Below are 26,434 nucleotides of genomic sequence, written 5' to 3'. Positions count from 1 at the left end.
GTTTCATACAAATCATATTTTCTATCTCGCTATTGTTGACTGGCTCCTGGCTTCCACACAAGGCTGATTGCAGTGCCAGGAAATGTTCCTAGGTTTTCAGTTCAGTAGTAGCTGAGTAGCATAATTGTTTTAGGAGATTAACCTTCATACCGAGACAGATGGAGCTGATCCAGTCTACATGTCTACTATAGAGGACTAGCCAAACACACGATAGCTGCAGCGGACTGCTACAGTCTCTTAGCAACTGCCATCTACTGATGGCCTTGCTGACGAGGAATTAAGACATTGTGTCCCAGCATCCCTTCAGACAAAACTGTGGGACTTACCAGTACAGGAAAAAAAACCAAACAGAGGATGTAATTTTTCTTTTATTTTCAGGAGTTCACTTTTTTTTGGTGCTTGTTCCTTCTTTCCACTCTGAAACACTTCTTAGTACTTCTCTACTTTCCATGATTTCTGGTTGACTGGTTCCTTATCTGTTTGTTGGGTTTCAAAGCTTGCCTTTTTTTTTTTTTTTTGTTTTTTTGTTTTTTGTTTTTGTTTTTTTGTTTTGGTTGAGTATGTGTGTTAAGGTGAAGCTGTTGTCTGTGATGGATATTCCTGGAATTTGAACCAGCCTTGCGGGTTTTAATTGTGTATATATGGAGAGAAACAAGTAGTGCTTTGGACAGCTAATGTTATTTTTAATTCACAGATAGTTGTTTATGGCATTAGAAAGTTGATTCCCCTAACTGAGAGCGAATTAGCAGAGTGTGTATTTCCCGGCACACAAAATGTGGGAGACTGGAACAAAACCTAGCTTTAGATCCTGCTCACAAGGAATGCACTTATTAAATGATGTAGGATGTTGATATTCCCTGCTGATTCTGCTGTAGAATATATGAGTTTACATTGTATTCATCTGTTCATCCTGACCTGAAGCATTCCTGCCTGTGAGATTTCCAGTGTTTCACGGTGACTTTGTATACTTTTCTCACCCCTATCCACACTTGTATTCTGGAGTACAGTGCTCCGATAACTCTTTTATTTTAATATTTCTTGATACTCAAGCTGTACCTAATTGTTATCTTGTAATGTGTGTAGTGTAGGGCCTGACTACACAGAGAAGATGGTGTGAACTGAGGTAGGGTAAGAAGTTAAAGCAGAACAGCTATTCCTCACTGAATGTCTTTGTTTTAACTTAATCCATTCATAATGTGGATGGAATACTCACTGCATGGCATGAAAGCATCCACATGAGAAAATATTATGAAATAGCTACTCCATGCTGCTTCTCCATATGAACAATTTACTTGTTTGTCTCTCCAGCACAGCTGACAACAAACAATCCTGAAATGTCATGCTTTTTACATTCTTATGATCCAGTTTTCATTATTTAGCATTCTAATAGATCCACATTTGGAGCCAGGAATATCTGAGAGGACTAATTATACTGCAACCATAAAAATCCTCTTTACTCTTTGGACTACCTCTCTTTTTGAATCTTTGATTCCCATTCAGTTTAATAAAGTTGATGTTTCCTTTTATTTTCAGATCATTAAAAATACTATTTTTTAAGGATTTTGTCTAAATATTAATCAAATATGGTCTTTTCTAGCCTTGATGAGGAAAACATCACAAATTAATTCAAGTGGCATTAAGATTGCACATTCTTGGCAGAAGTTCACCTCTCAGATGTTTCATTTTTAAACCTTCGCATGTTTCCTTGCATGATAAAAACTGACTGAAGACCCAGTGGTGCATATCAAAGGGCATATACTTCTGCTTACGTGATTTCAGTTGATAGCATAATTTTGTTTTAAGAATTTTTCTGTAGTGTATGCCACAGATTTCTTCTAGCTGTATAATTGGGAGACATAAATTGTCACACTTGTGCTGATTTCAATTTAGTTTACAATGAAGTTACGAAGATTTTGTAATTTATTCCTGCAGTTTTGTCAGCTTGACAACATGTAGGCCATAACTGGAAATATTAAAGAAGCTGACAATAGTTTTGGAGGGCATCCCAAAGCGTAAGAGGAATGATATTCTGTAAGAAATGATGGGAGGAACTGTGTACCACTCATGCAGTCTTTAATGAATTGGTAGTTACTACTTGATCCCTTGCTAGTCCTCTTTTGAAGTTCTATTGTGCTCGTATTCAATTAAATGCTTCTGTTACCTAAAATCTTTTCATATTTGTGTTATTAAATAACTAAAAAAAAAAGGAAATTTCTCTTTTTACTAGAAAACATTGAATTTTGCTGAAATATTTCATGTCTTTAAGCTTGGCAAAGTAAGAAAATGATTGAAATTTTTTTGCCTTTTTTTGGAAGAATACTCAGATTTTTTAGGTGAATTTTTTAAAGAAAACAAATCAAAGGATTTAATTTAATATGGGCTGACTTTCATTTTTGTGTGAGTTTCGAAAACTGAAATATTTTTTTTTTTAGATTACACTGGCAGCAATGTATGTGAAAACATCTTGGATTGCTATTCCATCACAGAATAGATTATCACTCTTTGAAAACTGTCTTAACTTGCTTAGGTCAAGCGTTCTTCATAATACTTTCTTAGCAGTTTATGTTTTGAAAAACTTTAAGCATTTCATTTTATTGTGTTTCTCACCAGGCTTAACTGATACAGTTGTATTGCCAAGTTGAAAACTAATAGTAGACACACTATTATCACATCTACAGTGAGATAACAATGAGAGAAAATCTCTCTTAGAATTTAAAATAAGTAATCTTTTTCATTGCTACCAGTAAGTACATTATTTAGTTATATATTCATTGTGTAACTGAGTTTTGTTTGCATTAGAATCTCGTCCTTTGTCACTTCCGGTGAAAACCATGCTGAACTCATCTGAAAGCTGCAGAAGTCCTGAAGAAAGAATGAAGGAATTTATTGGAATAGTGTGGAATGCAGTTAAGTGCCTTACACTTCAGGTAAGATGAAAAGGAAGTGAAAAAACCCGATGTCTTTCCAAACTTTATGGTACTTTTTATGCATCCCAGTGCTTTTTATTACAGAGTTTTTAAAGGAGCTCCAAAGTTTTATTGTCTTATTTCAGTAGTTTCAAAGTCTTACAGAATGAAAAATAAAATACAAGGTTTGGGTAAATTAAGCAAAGAAGGCTTTGGTTTTAGAATATTAGTTTTTGAAATATTTTTTTTATATCTAAGGGGAAGAGCCTTAAAAAATCATATGAAGATAAAATTCTTGTCACGCTTTCCTGTAAGCTATACACCTTTTTACCCATCGTTAGATTTGCAGAATACTTTCCTTTCTAAAAGTATTTGAGGAAAGTGTGTATGTTAAGTACTTCCTTGGGGTGTATGATACAGTATGGTGTTAAACAGATGGCTCAGCTGCTTACTTATCTACCTCTTTCATAAAGGACAAGTAGATGACCGCTCAGATTAGGCAGTTTCATCCTAGACTGCTCTAGATGGTGATTGCTGATCAGTAAAAACAGTGTTTTCATGTAGCAGTATATATGGATGTGATCCACAAAAATCTGATATCCACAGCATACTGAAGTCCATTGTTAGGACTGCATGAACAAATAGTAGATGGCTTAGAAATGCTAGAATTAGGACTCTGATCTTCGAAGTATGTATCAAGTGTATATATCAATTATTACCCCAATTTAGAATTATTATAGTCTGTGCCTTTTGAACAGTACATTCTGTGAGATTGGTATTTTATGGCACACCAGCATATAGTAGCAAAACTACTGTGTTAAAATAAAGTTTTAAAAATACCCCCCCCCCCCCTATTGGTGACAGAAAGCAACTGTTAAATGCATGTTTCTTCCTACTAAGAAATACATTTATTTATATACAGGGGCATCTCAGAACCTATGTCTGTTTTGCTGCTTCTTCATGCGCAAAGGCCTTTGGGTTCAAAAGACTAGACAGTTTGAAAGTTTAAGTTTTGCCTGAGCAAAAACTTCAGACTTAAAACTTGATTGCAGACCATACTGAAGCTGAGGAGATGCATTCTATAACTCTAGGTTGCAGCCGGCCTCTTTCATCATTGTTTCCTGAGTATTTTGCTTGTTTTCCTTTCTTTCTTAATGTTGTTGCCACTGGAGATTAAAATAGCTAGATAAGGGGAGTCAAGAGAGATAATTTGTAAACTGTGTGGAGGAAGCAGTGTATTTTTGTTATGTGTCTGGGTGGTACCTAGCACAGCGAGACTCCCTGTATAAATGAGGCTCACAGTTTGAGTCAAAATAATAATGTGGATGATGAAGAGCTGGATCCCTTATAAATGGGGAAAATGGAATCAGGACGAAGGTATTCTGCTGGTACATTTTTGAAGGTACGCTTTGTTATGTGAGCAGCCAGCAGTCCATTCGTTTCAAAGAAATTTAAGGTACCGACCAGCTAAAAATGAAGGTTGCCTGTTACCAAATAGGAGAAAAAAAAAAAAACCAAACCCAAAAAATAAAGGTTGTGTTCAAACCAGTGGGTTATTTTGTGGAGGTGAAAGCTGTTAACAGTGATGGGCACATATTTTCTTAGAGAGTAATTTGTAGGTATATTGCTCTTCAGACATAATACATTCAGGGATCAGAGCTAATACTGGCAGAAGATTTCTACATTTGTTTACTTTCTACAGGGTTTTTTGCTAAGGTGCTCATTCTTTCAGTTTTCATCATTACAAATATGAAACTATTTTTAGGTTTTATCTAAATTGACATTAAATGGCTCTATGAATTAACAGAACAGCTTGCTTCTGGTATGTTTCATTGGTATGCTTTGATCATACTTGGTAAAGTATGTGCCAGTGTCTTGCCAGAAGGATGTTACGTGTTACCTGCGAAAAGTTTCAACAGATTCCAAGGAAGCACACACAGGAAAAGTCCAAGAATGTGCTTCCAAACAAATATGCAGTACTCCTTCTTGGTGAACTGCAAAGGATTTATAGATATCATTGCTGTGCTTTTTCTTATTGCTAGTAGTCCCTATGTCTATTTTATTTAAATATTTTCAAGACACAAATGCATATATATAGCTTTTTTCCTTTAATACCAGCCTAAATGGGAAAGCTGAAATTTGTGCAAGGCAACGTATAGAGGATAAGATGGTGAGGGTTTTGACTGTTTTTCAATTCAAGTACTGTGTATTTATTTTATTAAACATAATATGCATTTTATTAAACACCTAAATATATATATATATGTGTAAAATTCATACAGATTTTCTGTATTTTATTATCACCTGGCATGAAAAAGGCAAATTTCTGGAATATTTTGTCTGGTTAAATACTGGAGCCACTTAGACTCTAAGTTTTTTTTCTAAAGCTATTTTCATGTTTCTGGATCTTTTATTAATGATTGTAGAACAGAAAGGTCTGTAGTTGTCGTCAGATAAAACAGAACTTCGTAACTTAAAATCATGAAAGGATTATTCTTTTAGTGGAAGTTTGAGTAAGTAAATGTGTTTGGAACCAAAGTAACTGGAAAGTTTATTTTGGATCCAAAGCTGGTACTAGCTTAGCCCTAGCCCTGGCTTGCTCATGATAGAACATTGCATGAAGATTTTGTGCACTGGAGTTGTGGTAAGCTATTAGTATTTAAGTGAAAAGACTTTCATACTTCACTATAAAAAGTTGTTTTTATTATTTAGTTGTTGTAGGATTTTATATCCAGCCTTGAAGTCTTTTTGGCAGTTACACTGTGTAGGAGGGTAATACTCTTCACGTGTTCTTCATACTAATAGTTGCTAAAATAGTGGAGCAGTATAAACACAATTATTTTTAATTGGTTGTTAATGCTGAATTCCAGTGAGAACAATGAAGGATCTGTATTAAAAGCAAATGAATTAATGAGTAATGTTGCAACGAATGCCAACTAAATAAGAGTGTAATTATTTCATATAAAACTTATCCAGCTATTCCACATGCCTTTAAATATCCCTGAAATTATTTGAAAAAATGAGTCTGTTTCCTGAAATTATTGAAAATAATATTTTCTTTAAAGCATATAACTTGTACAAAATTTTAGTCAAAGTGGAACACTGATTGAAAGAACAGAAATGTAAGGATGGAATTGACTGTAGAGTTCCTGTTCTTTGAACGGTGATCTTTATTCATGGGTCAGGAAGAGATTCTGTGACTTGTAACTTAGCAGTTACAGCTATCAGCTGTTATTCAGCACTTATGAGAGAGGATGATTTCTTAAGTCACTCACTTACCACAAACAGACAAAAATGAGATTTTCCATAACTAAATAAAAACTTTTTAAAACTCAAGTTTTCTTAGAAATGAATAGAAATACTGTATAGTGCTGAGACACTGTTCTTTAAGCAGTCAGAGAAGATGCAACTGATCCTTATTATACTAATTTTTGTGTACAGATTGCCTGCTGTTCTAGTTCTCTTACTTATGTGCTCTGCTTTCCATTTATATAATTTTTACTTTTTGTCTAGCTTCAAAACATGAATTTTTGGCCTGTCTTTTTAAATGCTAAAAAATTGTGTGTGTCTGGCTCAACTGCGGATGGCCTAATTGGGAAGAGCTAATTTGGATGTCAGAAGCTGAGATGTGGTTTTATAATAATGACTGCACCAGAACCCTTATGTGAGACAATCTTTGCAGTTTTGGGAGTCGTCATGAGATGACATTCTGTACCTGAAACTCTCAGAAAAACATGTTAGCCCTTCCACATAAGAGCGTATGATGGATCATGGTTAATGCGTAGAGAGGCCACTTCCCAGGAGACATCTTTATGTGAGCGTCACCTTGTGGGTCATCTTCAATGCCTCCGATTGGTTTATATAGCTATAAAATGTGGATTAGGGAAGGGAATCTCCTTATGGTATCGCTGTCATGAAAGGCTGTAAAGACTTGTACAATCTGTCCCTCCTGCACTTGTGCAGGATTATTATGGCATGTCACTTGTTTTGTTGCAGTCTCTCCTACCTGCCCTCCCCAGCTGATAAGACCTAATTCTTTTGCAGTTTCTATTTCACTGTTCTCTTTATCAAGCAATAACCTCTTTTTTAAAAAATAGGAATCCAAAATACTCTGTTTGTTCCAGTAACTTAATCCTTTCTTTTTCATATGGGAGTCTTAAAGTCATTGCCCTTTCTTAGGCTTGTATGTTACTAAAAGCTTAGAGCAATATGGTTTGCGTAACTTTTTAAAAGTAGAAGCGAAAACACTGCTTACCTCATTGGTTTATCATTAGTGTATGTTACTTAGCATGTATGGGCCTTGACATAATAGAAATGAAAATAGAGGGTTATTCTGTTTCAAGAATTTGTAATAATTCCTTCTCTTTAACACATGAATGTGTTCAGTATTGGCAAAAGAACACGTTGCTACCAAAACTGAAATAAGATCCTTGAAACAGAAAGGATGTTGCCATGGAAAAATGAAGTAACACTCAGTGCAGCTGCGAAGCATTAATGAACAGGATATTTTTTTAAAAGATCATTTGTGTTTGGTGTGGCTTGGAGGGTCCCAACCAGATGGTTTCCATGAACAGGATCTGACCCCCAGCTTGAGGACTTCTTACTGGCAGATTACTTCATTTTCTTTCCCTTGGATTGTCAGATCCTTACATTAATGCAAGATTTACTGCTGCAGATTTATATTCAGTTACATAAATCAGTCACATTTTACATTAAATTCACAATTTTAGACACACAGTTTAACAGTTATTTAAAAAGTGTAAAAAGATTTATATGATAGCTTTAATATATGCTATTGATGTAGTTTAATTTTAAGAATTTGGATTACATATATTTTAAAGCACTTTCCGATTGGTGAAGCAATCTGCAGCACACATTCTCGCTTTTGTCCAACATATAATTCCATCATTTTAGGTGCACTCTCCCATTCCTTCACTGGAACTTGTTATTACACAGAGCTCCAGATTCTGTCGGCTACATGTACATAAATTCCATTGATAGGTGTGTGGAAGCAGAATCCGCTTCTGTGAATTTCAACAGGTGCAATTCAGTTTTATACTTACTGGGCTGCTGTGCATCCAAGTGGGCAATTTCTTAAGTAATTATAACAATGGCATGATTTGCTTTGAAATTCAGAATTCTGCCATATGTTCATTGTCTGTGCCTTTGAAACGCTGCAATGATGTTTTGCAAAATTCATTTATTCCTGCAAAAACTTTGAATGAAACACGAGTAAGCAAACCATACCTGTAAGCAAATCTGTAGTATTACATATGAAGGGCCTGATGCAGTCATGTAAGCCCTACCAAAATTCATGGTCCAGCTCCCATTAAGTTGTTTGAAAATGAATGGCAAAGTAGATGAATTTCCCTCAGCCATTTGAAGGAGTGAAACTTATGATTCCTTGTATTCTTGTATTCCTTGTATTCTTGATACAGCAAAGTAAAATAAAACAAAAATGATCTGAACAACTCATTTTCAGTACAAAGCTGTAGTAAACTGTAAATTAAGTGTAAAAACTTTACTGAGTATTGAGATCTCTTCTCAAAAGTTCTTTGTAAAGCATCACTTGTAGATCCTGCTGGTGGTAGTGCGATGAAGTATAGTATCTCTCCAAGTTGGTGCAATTTTTGGATTATTATGACCACGTGGTTTGTATATCCAGGCAGCATTTGACTTTACTAGTCATGGTTATATATATGAAGAATGGATGATTTTTTATACACTGTTTACTCAGCAAACACTCTGATAAAACAAAAGTTACAAAAGTTATACTGATCATAAGTTCTTTTGTCATCTATTTATCATTATCCCACAATGGCTTGACCTGCAGTCTATTACTAATAGACCAGAAAATGATCTAATGTGTCACTGTACAAATCTTTGCAAATTGACACAATGACTAATTTACCAGTTTAAAAAAAAATAAAATCCAAATCTATTACATCTGTAACAATACACCATTGCTTTTCATCCAGTATAAATAAAGTACACTCTGTAACCTTGGATCAATAAACTACTTATCAAAGATATAATTAACTTCATTTTACAACTCAAACAGTTCTAAAACTAGAAACAAACACAGACTTCATGTAACAATGTATTTATTTTTGCAAAATTCTACTTGTATTTTTCTGCAGTGAATTCTTGTCAGTTTGTCTAAGCAAAAGGGCACAAAAATGCTGAAATAAAGATGAATATCTGTGTTCTCTTCACTAGGCTGGCAAAGTACTTATGGTGCTGGGGAATTCCAGCTCTATTGCAAATCACGATTGCGGTCTTGAGGGACTGCTAGCCTTTAGGGGAGGGTATGGAGTGCAAACATTGTTTATCAGTTTTGTGATGTCTTTAAATTATGTCAGATTGAAATACTCTGTTACGTAAGTTTACAGCAAACAAATGTTCTTTTATCACAGCTACAAATAACATCTTGTGTCCAACATTTTGTACACTAGACTTTTCCAAACAATGTGAAGAAATGAACTGAATCATAGCTTGTTCTCTTTAACCAAGTGTTCAAGGGTTGAGGCTGTTAGGGCTATTTGATATCCAGGTGCAGAATATTACTCGTAAGAGCCAAGGAAGACTACTAACAGGCCAGAGTTTACACCACCTCTGAGTTAACAAGTCGTGATGAGTTCAGTTCTTGGTTTGGGCTCACTCAGCCCTGCTAGAAGCTCATAAGAAGATGGCAGAATGGTCAGAAATGTTTCAGAGTAACAGCATTGCTTGAAAAGAAAGAACAAAAAAGTGCCGTTTCATATAAAATTATGCGCACCACTTGTGATTTGAAATGAAAACAGGACAAAAGCTGTATAAACTTTGTGAACTGTCTTCATTTCTCTTTGTATGTATGCACCTATCTATTTATTTTAAAGTCAGTTTTTCACTAAAGTTTATATTTTTCCAAGATTACCTGATGATTAACATTTTGTACATGCTCATTACTGTTGACTGTAAAGACAAAATTTTCCCTGAAATAGGCCTTTATAGAAGTCTTTATAGAAAGTAACAGCATATAAAATGTTGATTGATTCTAGAGGCTTAGCTACTGCTAGCAAAAGCTAATGAACTGCAAAAAGAGGAGGGCTTTCTCAGCTTTATTGTGAGAACATTTTCTGACTCAGTTACACTTCTTGTAAAAAGCTGTTGAAATGTGGATAGATGTATGTTCTGTTTATATGGCAGCACCTTTCTGATCAAATTTATAGACTAAAATCACACTTCTTTCCACCCGTCGCATAATCATAATTTACAAGAATATATTGTTTTCCAACATTTTGTGTCATCTTTCCTCTTAATTCAACTAAAAGCTAAAACTATATTCAGTCAACTGTGATGGATGAGTATCCTGAGATTTTTGTACCAAGTTGAATACTCCACAGCAGGGGGCAGTGGGGGGGAAATGGTGATCTGTTTCTGAGAGATCTTTCTTGCCTTTGTTTTTTCAGCTTGAAGTGCAATCTTGTTGTGTATTCTTTCCGAATGAGAGCCTGCCTTCCCCAAGTACTATTGTATCGGGCGACATTCCTGGGACTGTGCGAAGCTGGTACCATGGACAAGCCAGTATGCCTGGCACACTTGTTGTCTGCTTGCCCCAAATAAAGATTATGAGTGCTGGACACAAACACATGGAACCACTGCAGGAGATTCCCTTTGTTGTGCTGAGACCTATTCTGGAAGAAGGTAGTGTGATAAACTCAAAAAAGCGTACTCTTTAATTTCCATTTTTTACTGTTATGGACGTGATCTTCATTTTATTTTGAAAACTACTGATGTTGTGCTGCATTTTTAGCAGTATGTTATGTATTATTGATGGCTAGAAATATTAATGACAAGGTTTGCCCCATGGAGATTAAAGTGAAACTCATCATCAAAGAGTTAGTTCTGTGATATATTTTGTATATTTGTTGAAGCCAAAACAATTCAGAAGTGCAATTTTTACCTCCACTGGTTTTGTCGTTCAAGTAACTGTGTAGCCACAAACAGTTGATTTGACACAACAGCAGGGCACAGCGAGTTGTGAATTCCACGACAGAATAGAGGCAAGTTAGGAAACGCTTCTCATGCCACCTTTGCTGGCAAAAAAAAAAAAAAAAAAAAAGACAACCAAAGCCAATCCAAAACAAAAAAAAAAAAAAAAAAAAAAAAAAAAGGAAAGAAAAAGCAACCAAAAACATCCCAACCCAGTCTTGGATCTAACATTCAGACTGGAAATTAGGAAAAGGTTCCTCACTGAGAGGGTGGTTGGTCACTGAAACAGGCTCCATAGGGAAGAGATCATAGTACCAACCCTGTCAGAGTTCAAAATTCACCTTAATGATGTTCTTAGTCATATGATTTACTTTTAGGTAGGCCTACAAGGGGCAGGGAGTTGGACTCAGTGATCCTTATGGGTCCTTTCCAATTTGAGATATTCTATGATTCAATGTAAGGTGAGAAAAGAAATTAATAAATATAGCAAACTATCAAAAGAAAAGAATGAGACTTCGTTGGTCATCATGATAGTCAACAACTGAGTTGTTGACTACAATCTGTAGGGATTGTAGTAAGGTTTTTATAGAGATTTCACCAGAAAAAAATTGAGAAGGTTTGAACAAGTGTTTATGGGGGGCTGCTCTTGTGCATAGGCTGAGAAAAAGTACAGTAGTTCTTGTTTGAAAAGCTAATATTTGATAGAGGTTTGAGTTGTAGACCAATTTGAGAGAAGAATCGGCTTTTAACATTCCACGACTGGTTGAGAAATGAAAGGAGGGGATAAGCTGCAAAGGACCTAGCAAGTGAAATCAAGCTGTTTATGCAATACGTTTTGGTTTTTTTTTTAAAAGAGAGCCCCCAGCAATTATCAAAGTAAATGGTAAAATGGATTTGCAGCAGTATTCTGAAGAAATACTGATGTAAAAATCTTGTTCTACAGAAATTAATACAAAAAAGTGTGTATTGGAAATAGATGAGGCAAGTATCCTTAACAGTCTTGAGTCTTGGGTTTGGTTTTATTTTAATGGCATTCATCATAACTAAGTGTAAAATTTCACAGAAATTCACAGAAGGTTGTAGTGGTTTAACCCAGTAGGTAGCTCAGCCCCACACAGCCACTTGCTCACTCCCCCTTGGTGTGGGGAGAGAATCGGAAGGGTAAAAGTGAGAAAACTCATGCGTTGAGATAAAGAAAGTGTAATAGGTAAAGCAAAAGCTGCACATAAAAACAAAGCAAAATAAGGAATTAATTGGCTACTTTGCATCAGCAGGCAGGTGTTCAGCCATTTCTGGGAAATCAGAGCTCCATCACACATAACTGTTACTTAGGAAAGCAAATGCCATAACTGCGAATGTCTTTCCCCTTCCTCCTTCCCCCAGCTTTTATTGCTAAGCACAGTGTCATGTGGTAGGAATATCCCTTTGGATAGTTGGGGTCAGCTGTCCCAGCTGTGTCCCCCACCAGTTTCTTGTGTACCCTCAGCCTCCTTGCTGGTGGGGTGGGGTGAGAAGCAGAACAAGTGTGCAAGCACTGTTCAACAAGAACTAAAACATCCCCATGTCATCAACAGTTTTCATTACAACCCCAAAGCATAGCACCATACCAGCTACTATGAAGAAAATGAAGTCTATCTCAGCCAAAACCAGTACACTGGTGTACAGTTAGTTCAGTATTGTATTCTTGAACTATATTAGTTGGAAAGAACTGTTGCTGTTTTGTGTATTCATTCGAAGGTAAGGAGAGGGAGCTGCAGCAATTGTTCCATTGTTTTTGTGACAGCATTTTCTGGGGAAGTTACTCTGTTTACTGGATACTTATTGCTGAACTGTAAACAATTATTAAGTGTATGCTGTGAAAAATTAAGTCAAAAGCACATTCAGGAGCTACTCCTGCCTTCTGAGATTCATTTGGATTTGTAACACTCTTCCCTCTCCCTTTGTTCTGTCACTTATATTGGACCTCTCTCTGTGTGTGTATATATATATATGTACGTATATAAGGCTTCTCCTCTGCCTTAATTCACAGCAACAAAATTAAATCATAGTTTTTAATACTGAAAGTCATATTGGAGATGTTGCCAACTGAAAAGGAAAAAAAAAAAAAGAAAAGAAAGAAAGAGAGAAAGGTATATGTCTTTTTCCTAATAACTTTTCGTAGGAATTATCTAATTTGCTAATCATTGCGACAGATGAAAGATAGATAAATTTAACCAAAGTCTTCAGTTGGTTTTAAACCAATGATGTAATTTAAACCGTTTATGAAAGTAAGAAGTTATTTGAGTTTTGTCAAATGCAGATTTGGAGGAAGGATCCTAGTGAGAGAAAAGAATCCTCCTGGCTGGGATAAAGCCTATGGTAAGGAATTTATTTGTATGTGGCTTTGTGTTCTGGGAATAATGCCAAACAGAAGTTCTCACAATCTTGATATTTTTTGATTCTGTAATGGAGCTATTGCCTTCTCCCATGCCAAAATGCCCCCTTAAACAGGCTATTAAAAATATTTTTTTCAAAGCTTTTAAGCACCTTCTTTGTTTCTTCCCATGTAGAGGTAATTAATTTTCATGGACTCTTATGGGGAGAGTCTCTTAATTTGCATTCTGTCTTTGAACAAGATTTCAGAGACATACCATCATTCTTAAGACATGTTACCATCCCTCTGAAATTATATTTATTCAACCTTGCTTTTCCTGGAAACTATTTTTTGAATCATTCCTTCTTTTATAAAGAAGATATAAGCAAAAAGCTTGTTTACAAGGATGCATTGTTACTTTTAAGAAAGCTGTGTGCTCACATACATTTTTCTTATTACGTGGGAAAACTAGAAGAGGAGAAGGGAGCATAGTCGCACCATCATTTGGGGCTATTACAGCCTTCTCAGAGACTTACTGAACTCAGCAGCTCAACATACTTTTAACATATCTCGTACAGTATCCCACAATCAGGTCTTTCCATTTGTTTTCAAACTTCTGATAGGATTGTTTTCTGAGGTAATGGTAGTTTGTAGGAATACTTGAAAGAACATTTTAAGTACAGTACTTCAATTCAGAAACGTTCCTTAGCTCAGTCATGCTAAGTAATATACAAACAGAAATGGATTTATCTATGTAAAGAATGAGATATTCTGTTGAACTTATGCTGAATAACAAATACAACTACCTAAGTTCATAAAAAGGTTCAAATCAATCAGATGATAGATCCATGAGTTAGTATTCACTGAGGGTGTTAAAATAGAAGCGCAGAATGAAAGGGCAGCCTAGGTTGGAAGCAACCTTGAATGATCATCTGATCCAAACTTTCATGGCAAAGGGAGCCTAGATGAGATGATCCAGCACCCTGCCCAGTCGCTTCTTGAAAACCTCCACATCCCTGGAGAAGTTGTTTGAGTGAATGATTGTTCTTACTTTAAAAAGTGTCTTCCTTATATCAAGATGAAACCTCTCCCAGTGCAACTTGTACCTGTTGACCCTTGGCTTCTCCATTTTGGCTCCTTGTGAAGAGGGGAACTCTGTCCTATTTGTAGCAGCTCTTCAAGTAAAACTGTTGCTAAGAAGAAATTAAATAGTTAGAAACTCAGTTTTAGCAGAACTGATTTCTTTAGAGAAGTTGTTAGGGTGAGTCGTGACTATCTGTGCATGCTTGTGTACATCCAACTTCATCTATATACTCTCTAAGTCCCAAGCTGTAGTGATAAGATAAAATGTGGTAAATTTACAGTCGGGTGAGAAATGTTTTATGATCAGAACTTATGGACTGCTAAGTGGTCTTCCAAAAATTTAAAATGTTATAATAGGAAAATAAATTTAAGTTATGAAGGGAACTAAAATTTTGCTTCAGTGTAAAGCACTAAGATTTAGAGTAACAAAGAGAACATTTTTGGCATCTATGAAATCTTCCTGGGTTTGAAGTTTATTTTGATTATTAATTTAATTATTAATTAAGTATTAATTATTTATTTTGATTATTTTAGTTTAGAATCTTTTCCTGGCTTCCACTCATATCCTTAAACTAGTTACTGCTTACTGCTTTTTTCAGTCTGTTTACTCTGCTCTCCCTGCTTCAATTTCTCCCCCCACCCCCCGCCCCAAGAATCCTTATCTGGTACATGTGAAATGTTCCTCTTTAGGTTTATACCAGTAACTTTTATGAATTCATCTTTGTAAAAATGTTTGGTGTTTGGTTATGTCAGATACAGTAAGATAGAGATATTCAGGTAAGACACAGTAAAATACATTTTAGAAACCAGTATTCAAAATATCTTAAAATTGTTGTTGATATTGCTAGATATCATATTCATGTTCTCATATAGATAGTAGTATACTGACAATCATGTAAATCCCTGCATTCCAAATATTTTAATCTGAGATGGCTTTTGTTTGTGAAATATGACAAATTATATAACCTTTTGTACAGATTTTTGTAGCATGTGTTTGAACTCAATTAGTTGGCAATTGACTTGTAGGGAAATATTAGGGCTTCTAATAGTGTGTGAATTAATTAAAATGAAATGTATTGGTCATAAACTAGTACAATATAATAGAAGCATAAAGATATAAACCTGCAAAAAAGGCAGTTAAATGTTTTAAATAGAGCAGCAGTATATTGGCATTCTTAGAAGTTATCATCTTGCATTAGAAACTGAAAAATGCTTAACATCAATATAACTGAAAAATAATTTCTGTAGATTCTGAGATTGATATTTGACATTCAGATAGCATGGTATTTCACAGAACGATAGAATTAGGTTTGGGTTGGAAGGGACCTTAACGATCATCTAGTTCCAACCCCCCACCATGGGCAGGGACACCTTCCACCAGACCAGGTTGCCCAAAGCCCCATCCAGCCTGGCCTTAAGCACTTCCAGGGATGGGGCATCGCTGGGCAACCTGTTCCAGGGGCTCACCACCCCCATAGTGAAGAATTTCTTCCTAATATCTAATCTAAATCTACCCTCTTTCAGTTTATTTCAGTTTATATTCATTGTCACCATGTGTAAACCATGGTAATTATTGTATTTAATTTATATATTATGGTTAATGACTATAATATTACTACTTACATTTTTGTGACATTCTTCAGTATCAGAATAGCAATGAAGTTCTGCATAAACAACTTGTTAATGTTCTGTTCAGCTGCTAGAGCTGTCTAGGAGCTGGGTTTGAGTTAGAAAAGCCTGTGTGTTTGTGCTTACATTTGAAGTCTGTGGAACTAAATTTCATCTGCTGAAAGTAAGCTATGGACTTGGGCAGAGCCCTTAGGGCTTTTGACTGGGTGCATCTAAGATTATGCAGCCCTGCAACTGCTTCCCTGTTGCATGACTGGGAGGAGACACAACAGTGACCTAACATGTAATGTTTTGCAGTTTTGTATTTTTAAACATTGCGTGTTGCATGAGAACATAAGCGTATTGGAAATCCATGTTTCCACATGCAGGGAAGACCCTGCAGTGTGGGTACAGAAAGAGAAACTAAGACAAAGCAGTCAAGATGCATTTTGAAGATTCCAAAGAACACCTTTAGCAAGCCTGGGAATAGATTCCAGATCATATGCATGACAAAGATTTCATGATCTCTCTCCTACCATTACTAAATCTAAACAAACAAAATTTCTCTTCATACAACTGTCAATGCTGTATACACAACGTGGTGTAGAACTGCCACTTCTGTGATGCGGTTTTTAAAATAGTGTGTCACATAAAAGTGAGAGCAAACAGAACAATTATTAGTAGTTATGTACATTTATCAATATTGTATGTCCTACATATGGAAAGGCTTATTGTAAGTATTAACTCTAGCTAAGAAACAAAGTGCGTCAAATAACTACCAGGGAAAGTGCTTGCACATATCAAAAATTGGTAATTATATAGACTGGAAAAATCATTCAGATACTCTGTAGGAAAGAAGTATTGCTAAGCTATTGCAAATAGATAAATGTTGAATGCCAGTTCTTAGAAACTTGTCTGATGATTAGGTCAGTCAACTCCCAAAGATCTGAAAGTTGTATTTGTAAATTTTAAGGCATTATCAAAGCAGTTTAAGTGTCTTAATGGATACATTGGAAACAAATATTTTTTAAATGGAGAAAAACAAAGTTCATGCATATTGATTATAGAAACGTGTCATTAGTGTTGACTTTGTATCTGATTTTTTTCCATCTATTACAATTAATATTTTATATTTCTTGGCTGACTGAACTTGGAAAAAATATAGATCGCTAACTACTTCAAAATTTCTGATCTGAAACCTTTCCAAAGTATTTCAAGTTCCTTTGGTTGAGTTGAATTCTTCAGTACGCAATAGCTTCAAAATAAACTGCTCAGGTTTTCAGTTTTTTCTTAGGATGAGACACACGGACTCTTCTGATACACAGTCCTGACCATCTAAATTTATTACTGATGCCACCTGTGGAGGAAACAATAGAACTCTTACTAAAATAATATGGTACAAAGATGTTTGCATCCAGCTTTATTTTAATTTCAAAACTTTATTTTAAAGTTTCCTTTAAGTAATCACAATTTAATTTGTGCTGTTTCTTAGTGTTGTGATTTCTCAGTGGGATGGTGTTGACCACAGGCCACAGCAGGCAGCAAATACATTCTCCATATATTGTTTAAATACACTGCTTTGAATTCTTTATTGCCCTGTGAGACTTCGAGGGCCCATCCCAGTGTACCCAAAACCTGAAATAATTGTTACGCTTTTGTACTTCTAAAAAGCAAAGAACCGTATCTTCCAGGTAAAACAAGAATTACCTATGTATCTTTATCTCATTTTTCTCATATCTGTTGAGCATTCTTGGGGTTTTGGCTCAGTGTCTCTTGTAGAGTGTAAATTCTTTCTCCAGGACCCAGTTACCGTATTTGGGATTGTACTGGGTTTGTGTGGCAAGGTTTTGGTAGTCGGGGGGCTACTGGGGTGGCTTCTGTGAGAAGATGCCAGAAGCTCCCCTGTGTCTGACAGAGCCAGTTCCCGCCGGTTCTGAGATGGCCCTGCTGCTGGCTGAGGCTGAGCCCATCAGTGATACTGGTAGCGCCTCTGGGATAACGTGTTTAAGAAGGGGGAAAAAACTACTGCACAACAGTAGCTGGGAGAGCGGAGTGAGAATACGTGAGGGCAACAGTCCTGCAGCCCCCCAGGCCCGTGCAGGAGGGGCAGGGGGTGCCCCAGTCACCGGAGCAGAGATTCTCCCCCAGCCCGTGGTGCAGCCCCCGGTGCGGCAGGCTGGTGACACAGGGAGGTCCATGCTGGAGCAGATCCCCACGTGCAGCCCGTGCAGGACCCCACGCCGGAGCAGGTGGGTGCCCGAAGGCGGCTGTGAGCCCATGGGCAGCCCACGCTGGAGCAGCTCCTGGCAGGACCTGTGGCCCCATGGCGAGGAGCCCGGGCTGGGGCAGGGCTGCTGGCCGGGCTGTGACCCCGCGGGGACCCACGCTGGAGCCGGCTGTGCCTGAGGGGCTGCGCCCGTGGGGGGACCCAGCTGGGGCAGGGGGGAGGCGTGAGGAGGAAGGAGTGGCAGATACAATGTGTGAGGAGCTGACCCCAGTCCCTGTTCCTTGTTCCCCTACGCTACTCAGAGGGAAGGAGGCAGAGAAGGGAGTGAAGTTGGGCCAAGGAAGAAGGGAGGTGTGAGGGGAAGGTGGTTTTAGATTTGTTCTTATTTGTCATTCATCCTACTCTGGTGTTAATTGGCAATAAAATACATTTCCCCAAGTCAAGTCTGTGTTTCCTGTGATGGTAACTGCTGTACGATCTTCCTGTCCTTATCTCAACCCACAAGCCATTCGCCATATTTTCTCTGCTGGTCCAGTTGAAGAGGGGGAGCGATAGCATGGCTTTGGTGGGCACCTGGCATCCAGCCAGGGTCAGCCCACCACAGGGATTCTGTTTCAGTTTCCATAATCTGTATTCTCAGTTCCTTTCAATTCTAGCTGGTAGAGCTGTTGAAGGTTTTCTCTCACTAAGAAGAGTTCCTGTTGGCCTTTTAAAGACCTACCCAAATAATCCTCTCAGTGGTCCTACTTTGAAAACTTCCTTTTCTTTCCCATCTGTTGACAATTTAAAGAAAATGGATTGTACCAAACTTGCAGGCATGTTGGTGTTCAGCTGGACACTGCCAATTCCTTTATGAATTATTCTTGATAACAATTCATGTTAGGCTGCAAACCACTTCTCTGGGTAGGTTCCTTCCTAAATGTAAGAAATTAAGTGCTCAGTGTATGTCTGTAGGAATTTGTTTTTACAAAATGCATCACCATTTTCTTTGTAGGAAGTTAAGTGGAGGCAGTGGAAAGAGCTGCACTGTGATCAAGGTCTCACTTAGCTGAGCAGTGCATTGGAATAGGCTTTACTCTGTACCACCACCTTGTTGAGATGCCAGCTGTAAATTTTTGGGAGGAAGAAAATTCTCCTTTTTAGTATTAAAACCTGTAAACGTGTAAGAACATAATGTAAGGAACTGCCTCTGTCATCCATATGCTGAAATAAGTGTGGAGTGGTTTGTGGATACTCCTCAGTTTGAGGAAAATCATACAAAGCAAAAAGACTTCTTTTAAAGACTGTATTGTACACATTTGTTCACAGTATGGGATTAAAATTCCCAATGGATTTCATTTTTTTAAAAATAAACTTGCAAAAATTGTGTTACTGTTGTTTAGATTTTGAGGTATTGAATGGAATTGATGATGGAATTATATTTGTGACAGTTTGAGATCAGTTTAATGGTTGTTGATTGCACTTGCTGATTTCTAAGGGGGTTTAGGATAAGGCCTTTACTGATTTTTCAGAAAATAATGGCCTGGCTTTTATTATGCAATTATTTAACTGTTTCCCTTTTTTTTTTTTTTTTTTTTTTTAATCATTAGGTGATGCTTTTCCGTGGACTATTAGTCTGCATCATTTCAGTATATATACTCTTCTCGGACAACAGATGACACTTAATTTAGTGGAACCAATGGGCTGTACTTCTACTTTAGCTGTTACTTCACAGAAACTGCTTGCTTCGGGGCCAGAATCCAGACACTCATTTGTTGTCTGCCTCCATGTCGACCTTGAGTCCCTTGAAATAAAATGCTCCAACCCCCAGGTTGGTACATTTAATTGATTTATGAAAGGAAATTAAAAATAACTTGATTTAAGTTCAATTGTTTTGCATTTGGTTGAAGAAGGTCTCTTCTATCTTAATTTTTTCTTAACTGGGCCATCAAGATCAAGGTGCTTAGATTAAGATTTGCTTTGAAGCTCTCTCATGTTTTGTAATTTAAACTCTTCTCAAAATGTAATAGCTACAGTATAAATGCATCTTTTGGCTGATGGAGTGAAATGAATTGCAGATGTACCACTAAATGCTGTGGTGCTGTTCAGCTGTCACTGTGGATTCATATATTGAAGTGGTTTAATGTAATTTTTTTACCATATTTTCCCAGAACTAGCATTTCTTCGAACATAAAATGTTTTTTAGGCAAACAATGGTATCCTATAGTAAAGGAAAAAACAAACAGTTCAATGTGTGTAAACAGAAGTTACCACCTCATTTATGTTTATTGAAAGGCAAAGGTGTTGCTAGATTTTCAGAAAGCGCACCCTGTATTTTACTGACCTAAGTCAAGTTTGTTGTAGTTCCAAATAAAGCAGGTTTTCTGTGCAAAATCAAGTAATCTTGACTGCAGCTTGAATAACAATTTCCTGAAAGTTGCAACGTTTCTAGTGGTGCTGGAGAGAACACTCTTTTTGCTGGGAATTACAAATCTGTTCAGGTCTGAGTAGGGCTCTGCATTCTTATGCTGTGTGCTCCTAAGTTTCAGCTGTAGGCAAGATTTTTCAAAGGGCGTCATGGACAAAATGGACTGTTTATTGCTTGATTTTACTTGAAAGACAGGGAAGGAACACTAAGTATTACAATTTTGATCTGATAGACAGCACATCACGTTTGTAAAGGTTTAGGGACCTATGGCCCGGGTCTGGGAATGCAAAAGCTAAGGTGGCTGATATAATTTTAATGTTATCCCTTTTGTGTGTACTCATTACAAGATGTTTCTCAGTTACATGCAATTTTCCCCTTGCCTCATTCCATGTTCTATGAATGAAGCAAGTGATTTAAACAGTGTGTTTTATCCTCGGTGTATGGTTTCCTGCCCCATTCACCACTGCCTTCTATCAGAGTTATTTCTGACTCACTTACTATATGCCATTGTCTTTTGCACTGTATGGGCTCACGCACTAGGAAGAGGGCTGGTGGAGTAAGATTGCACTCTGGATGTGGCAAATAAAAATTTACCAGCCTCAAATAAAAAAATTGACCAGCCTTAGCAAGGTCTTCTCAGACTTGTAAAGCTCTATGACAGGTGTGTTTGCACACAGAAAGGGTTGCTGCTGTGTTATAAATGTATAAATAGGAATGGACAAAATTACGATTTTGCTGAGCATTTTAAATGTTATATTTAAAGACTTTGGAAAGCTTTGCTTTGCAACTTCGTGGAATTTCCACAATGTTTAATGAATTCATGTGTGATAATTTCACAGCCTATGGAAACTTGCCTTAGTTTGTATTAGTTTTCATAGAACTGTACAAAATTCACCTTGATATAGCAGCTGTTCAGAGAATTGGTAAATATTTTGAGATGTACATGTAGCAAACCGATTGACTACTTTCTTTACTGAAGGGGCGGTCAAGCATTGGGCCAGTCTTCCCAGGGAGGTGGTTGAATCAGCGTCCCTGGAAGTATTTTAAAAACACATAGATGAAGTGCTTAGGAACATGGTTTAGTGGTGGACTTGGCAGTCCTCGGTTAACAGTTGGGCTTGATGATCTTAGAGGTATTTTCCAACCTAAATGGTTCTGTGAAATTCATGGTAGATTAACTATAAAATTATACTTTAGAGTGGTGGGCTGTATTTTATCTAAAGATTACAGCCTTAAAGTAGGTGATGCTGAATTTGTTAAGTGGCAGCAAAGGTGAAGTATTTTACTATATGGCTATTATGATGTAATATGAAACCATGTTGTGATGGTTGTATCCCTTTAAAATCAATAGATACTTCCAGCATGCAAAATTGCCAGGGTATTGTCTTTTGTTGTAGTTTTCAATTTTGTAGTAATGTATTACTTTTTAAGTATAAACTGCTGTAGCATACTGAACTTCACAGATTTTGCCAAGTAGTCAGTGGGGTCTTACTGAGTTATGTGTGGTTTTGCTGAAGAGGCAGTGGAAGCAGTGAGAAGGGGAAACTTTTTAACAAATACTGGCAGAGTTATTCCTATTTTTGTCATACCATTTTTCCTCTCTTGTATAGAGTGTACTAAAAATAATTATTGTATATTAACTGTTATGCTCAAAAGTACTTATAAAAGAAAGAGGACTTAACACTTAACATTAGCTCTTCTAATATAATCAGAAATGGATTTTCAAAATATTGAAGCTATTCACCTGAAAAAGTGCAGCCATCAAGAGAAGTAGAAATCCTTCCACTTTAATGAGTAACAAACAATGGAATAAAATTAAGTGTATTAAAAATCAAATAGATAACTTTAGCTTGTGATCTGAAGTTTTAAAATTTTATTTACATGTGGAAACGTGCCACCTTTATGTTTTAATGAGGTTTTAGTGTGAGGCTTTTTGGTATTTTCTACTTTTTAATATATTTAGATGAATATAATCTCCCTCTAATCCAAATGTGCCTTTTTTCTTGGTGAATTTGTTGGTTTGTCTCTGGTTTCATAGCAGGGTAGAGTACCAGGGTCATACTACTTGGCTAGCTGGTTGCTGGCAATGTTTGGAGAAATGGCTACTGCTCTCTGAAATAGCCACTGTTTCAGAGTGGCTGCAAGGATTCTAGCCTGAGCGTTTTTTTAAAAAAATATCTCTCTCGTAACATAAGTAATTATAAGCTTTAGTGATTATAACTGTTGCAACCCCAATAAGATTTAAACTCCTTAGCACTGGATCAGCTGATGACAAACCTCTCTACCTCGTGTGAGTATGTATGTAAACACAGAATTTCTTCTTTTGTGTTATTTTGTGCCATTATGATCAGTAGCATAATTAAATTTCTGGAACCCCTTCTGTATTAAGACAAGTATAGCTTAAATTATCATTTGGTTTCTTGACCAAAAAATATTTTGTGGGAGAGGAGGTTGCAAGCATGTACGATTTGGACATGTGCCTGTATCCTATTAATTTTCTAGAGCCTGTCTTGCCAGCAAAGTGTCAACACCAGTTAATGTTATATTACTCAATCAATCAGATGGACATTATTAGTTGATGTTCCTGCATTACATGGAAAAGACTCAAGAAAACTTAGAAATATTTAATTAGTAATTTAAAGGTTACCAGTGCACATCAGAGTGAGTGCTACAGACTCAAAATATTTTACAGCGTAACTAAAACAGCTTTTTACCACAGCCAGAGTTACTGTCTTCATATACAGAGCAATCTACAGACAAACAAAAAGTGTACTGAGAAGTTTATCTCATTTAAGGAAAAATTCTGTCAAAAAAGTATATGACCTGCTCAGTGTAAGCCTTGAAACTTCAAAAGAAAATCCAAGCTGAATTAACAAGTTTTTCATAAAATTCCAGCACTTCACATCTTAAGAAAGAATTGTACCATGTACTTAGAGACTTCATCACACATTCTCACGCACAAAATCAAGTACTGTTTTATATCAAAATGTAGATTGACAACAGTGTTTTTCTGCATCTGTTCTGCCCACATAAGAAGCCAGCTTCATAGAGTAGATGTGTCCTGAGGCTTAAAGTTCTTATAAATATGAGAATTTCCATTTTTTATAATGGCAAGTTGGGTATGGTATCCAGCTGTGGATCTGCTTATATATTGTTTTCAGTTTTCTCTTAGCTGGTTTTATACAGTATATTGCACTATGTTGTCATACAAATTCAGTGATTAATGCTTATTTACAAAAACTTGTGTAAATATCTTAGAACTGAGTCAAACAATGTGCAAGTTAAACAGTGCATTTCTGAATATTGGAATGACATATGCTAGGAGACTGTTGAGTCTGATAGTGGATGTTCTTCCAAAGCCAGAACAGTTTCATATGCTCTGTGGGACCATTGTTTTAATATGATTTAAATGAATAATTTTTGCATTGTTAGTATTTCATAAAGTTTATATGTTTGCCTTTTTCTAGAGGCAGTATCTGTACATACAAAATATATGATAAATTACCTTTGTTTAATTGTTAAAATTGATTTTAGTAAACGTTTTACAAGACTATGTTATTGGTTACGGTTTTATGAGCTACCTAGCATATGTTTAGACAAAACGTGGATTATTTCTATCAAAATCACTATTCTCTAACTGATGTTAATTATTTTAATTGCAATGTAGTTGCTTATCAGAACAATATATATGGTGAGAAGTTCAATTCAGCTACATTCAAAGTCTCAGTGGAGGATTTTGATTTTCCTTCACCTCATTAAGGAAAGGTTAATTCAAGGTGGGTTGTTTTTTTTTTCTTTTAGATGCAGCTTCTATATGAATTGGCTGAGATCACAAGTAAAGTTTGGAATAAAGTTCAGAGGAAAGGAATTCTATATCAGTCTTCTGTCTATACTGAAACCATGACAGGACCTGTTCCTCCTAGCTCTCCAGTTAAAAGTAGCATTGGTACCGCTCCACCAGATACCAGCACATACAGCCCATCTGCTGACATTGGGACCACTACAGAGGTAGGCTTTCGTAACACAATGTCGTGCGATTCTGACTTAAAAGGTGTGGTGGTGTGCAGCCGAGTAAGAATCAGAAAAATCAGAAAGAGCAGTAGTGTCCCTATGGAAGGTAGCTTTGCCCCAGTAAACTAATGAAGAGTACTTCATTACTCAGTTTGGTGGAACAAGAGGAAGGAGAAAAAAGAAAAATGCTTATTGGTTCTCAGTTTATGATTTGTCTGGATTGTTTCTCTTCGAAGTGAACAAATATTAACTCCTGTCAGATAATTATGGTTAGTGTTTTCAGGTCAAGCAGCATAAGCGATTTTTCAAGTCCAGAATTACTGGAATAGTAACAGGTGTTTTGGAAGTACCTGTGATACCTGTGCTGCTTGTGAGTCATTCCAGGTAGCTTCAGGAGTCATCCTCTCAGGCTGAGGCCAGTCACTATGATGCCCGAGTCAGTGAAGAGCTGCTGTGTGTAGACTGGCATATTGGCAATCCAGGGAGGTGGAGGGGCAGACAAGGCTCCCAAGGCTGGCACTGCAGGACACCCAGCGGTACCCTCACCCCAGGTCCATCCGGCTATTGTTACCCTCCATCTGTGAACTAGTTCTGGAGCTCCGCTCCTTCCCCTCTCCCAGTTGTCCCATGTCTCAGGAGTGCTTTTGTAACTCTGTCACATGAGGATTTGAGTGTGCAGCTTCAAATATAAGAAAGATTGGCCACTTGGTTTTATGTATTTCTGCTTCCTTAATTTATAGCACTGCCTAACTGCCTGGAGCAGTCTGGTACCTGATCTTAATCTCTGTGTGTGCCTAAGACTGTAAAATATTATTCTGAGGCCTGGGAAGGAGTTCTGCTTCTCTGCCATACTGAGGAAGGGAGGCTAATTCTCTTATTAACATGAATACAGTGTTAAAATTCATCCATAAGTCTCATTAGCTGTGAGTCATTAGCTATGAGTCATCAGGTAGCCGCTATGTAGTAGAACGGATGGTCACAGGAGGCTGTGCAGCTCAATAGGCCTATATATGATTTTCTTAGTGCCCGTGTCAGGCTTACTAGTCAGAATAATGAGTTGGCCTTGTTTGTGCTCCAGGAGAGAGCCAAAACTGCATGAGCTGAATGTATACCAATGGTATATCCTACGTATGCAATGCTTCATTCGTAACATAAAGCTATTTAGAAAGCAGGAAGACTGTTCTTAGAGACTGGGTTTTATTCTCAGGATAAACACAGTAATTTTGGGCACACCTTCTAGAACAGTTCTGGAATGCGGGCACATACACAGCAGTCTGAATGCTGAGTGCAATTACATATTCAACAATATTTGCCCAGTACTGCTTCAACCCTGTGTATGGTTTATATTAATTCCCGGGTTTGGAGAAAAAAAAATGGTGATTGCTAGTACTTACTTTTTATATGCATCACACACACATGCACAGAGATAACCGTCATTAAAATGTGTTTGAGCTAGAGTTTCAGTTCTTAAGTTGTTTCACTAAAATGTTTCTAGATTATTTGAATACCCTTGGTTTTGGTGTATTTCTATGTGGGTGTGATCTCAGTTGGGAAAAATTTTGCCATGGATGCAGAATTGAAGGTAAGCAAATGGTGACACCAACAGTGGTTTTCCACCTACTCGCATCAAATCCCTTTCTCATGAAAATCAGAAACCATCAGCTTTATAAATAACTATTTGGTTTTGACCCTCTATATAGACAGCGGTATTTGGAGTACATGCTGTACTTGGAACATTACTTGAAACTGATTCAGTAATTGTTTTAATCCATATGTTACCAAGATTATTTTGGTAATATGGGTCTGAGTTCAGTGTTCATATCTTAGCCCTTGCAAAATGTTGTTCATCATTTATTTAATTTTCT

The 26,434-nt window shown here is 36.8% G+C and overlaps 1 protein-coding gene across 8 annotated transcripts in view; it reads left to right on the top strand.

The window, feature by feature from the left end:
* VPS13B (vacuolar protein sorting 13 homolog B) overlaps positions 1-26,434 on the top strand; it is a 477,114-nt gene that overhangs the window by 234,987 nt on the left and 215,693 nt on the right. For all 8 annotated transcript variants that reach the window (XR_008820995.1, XM_056333224.1, XM_056333225.1 and 5 more), the window contains 4 exons: positions 2,800-2,927; positions 10,358-10,592; positions 19,741-19,961; positions 24,360-24,566. Coding sequence is in view for 7 of the 8 variants with exons in the window: in XM_056333224.1 (XP_056189199.1) it covers positions 2,800-2,927; positions 10,358-10,592; positions 19,741-19,961; positions 24,360-24,566 (791 nt within the window). In the remaining variant the exon portion in view is untranslated. The remainder of the gene's footprint in view (positions 1-2,799; positions 2,928-10,357; positions 10,593-19,740; positions 19,962-24,359; positions 24,567-26,434) is intronic.

The sequence above is a fragment of the Falco biarmicus genome, chromosome 3 (assembly GCF_023638135.1).
Source record: "Falco biarmicus isolate bFalBia1 chromosome 3, bFalBia1.pri, whole genome shotgun sequence".
In the NCBI taxonomy this organism is placed as follows: domain Eukaryota; kingdom Metazoa; phylum Chordata; class Aves; order Falconiformes; family Falconidae; genus Falco; species Falco biarmicus.
Note: the sequence above shows the minus strand (reverse complement) of the source record. Positions and strands in the feature narration are given on the sequence as shown.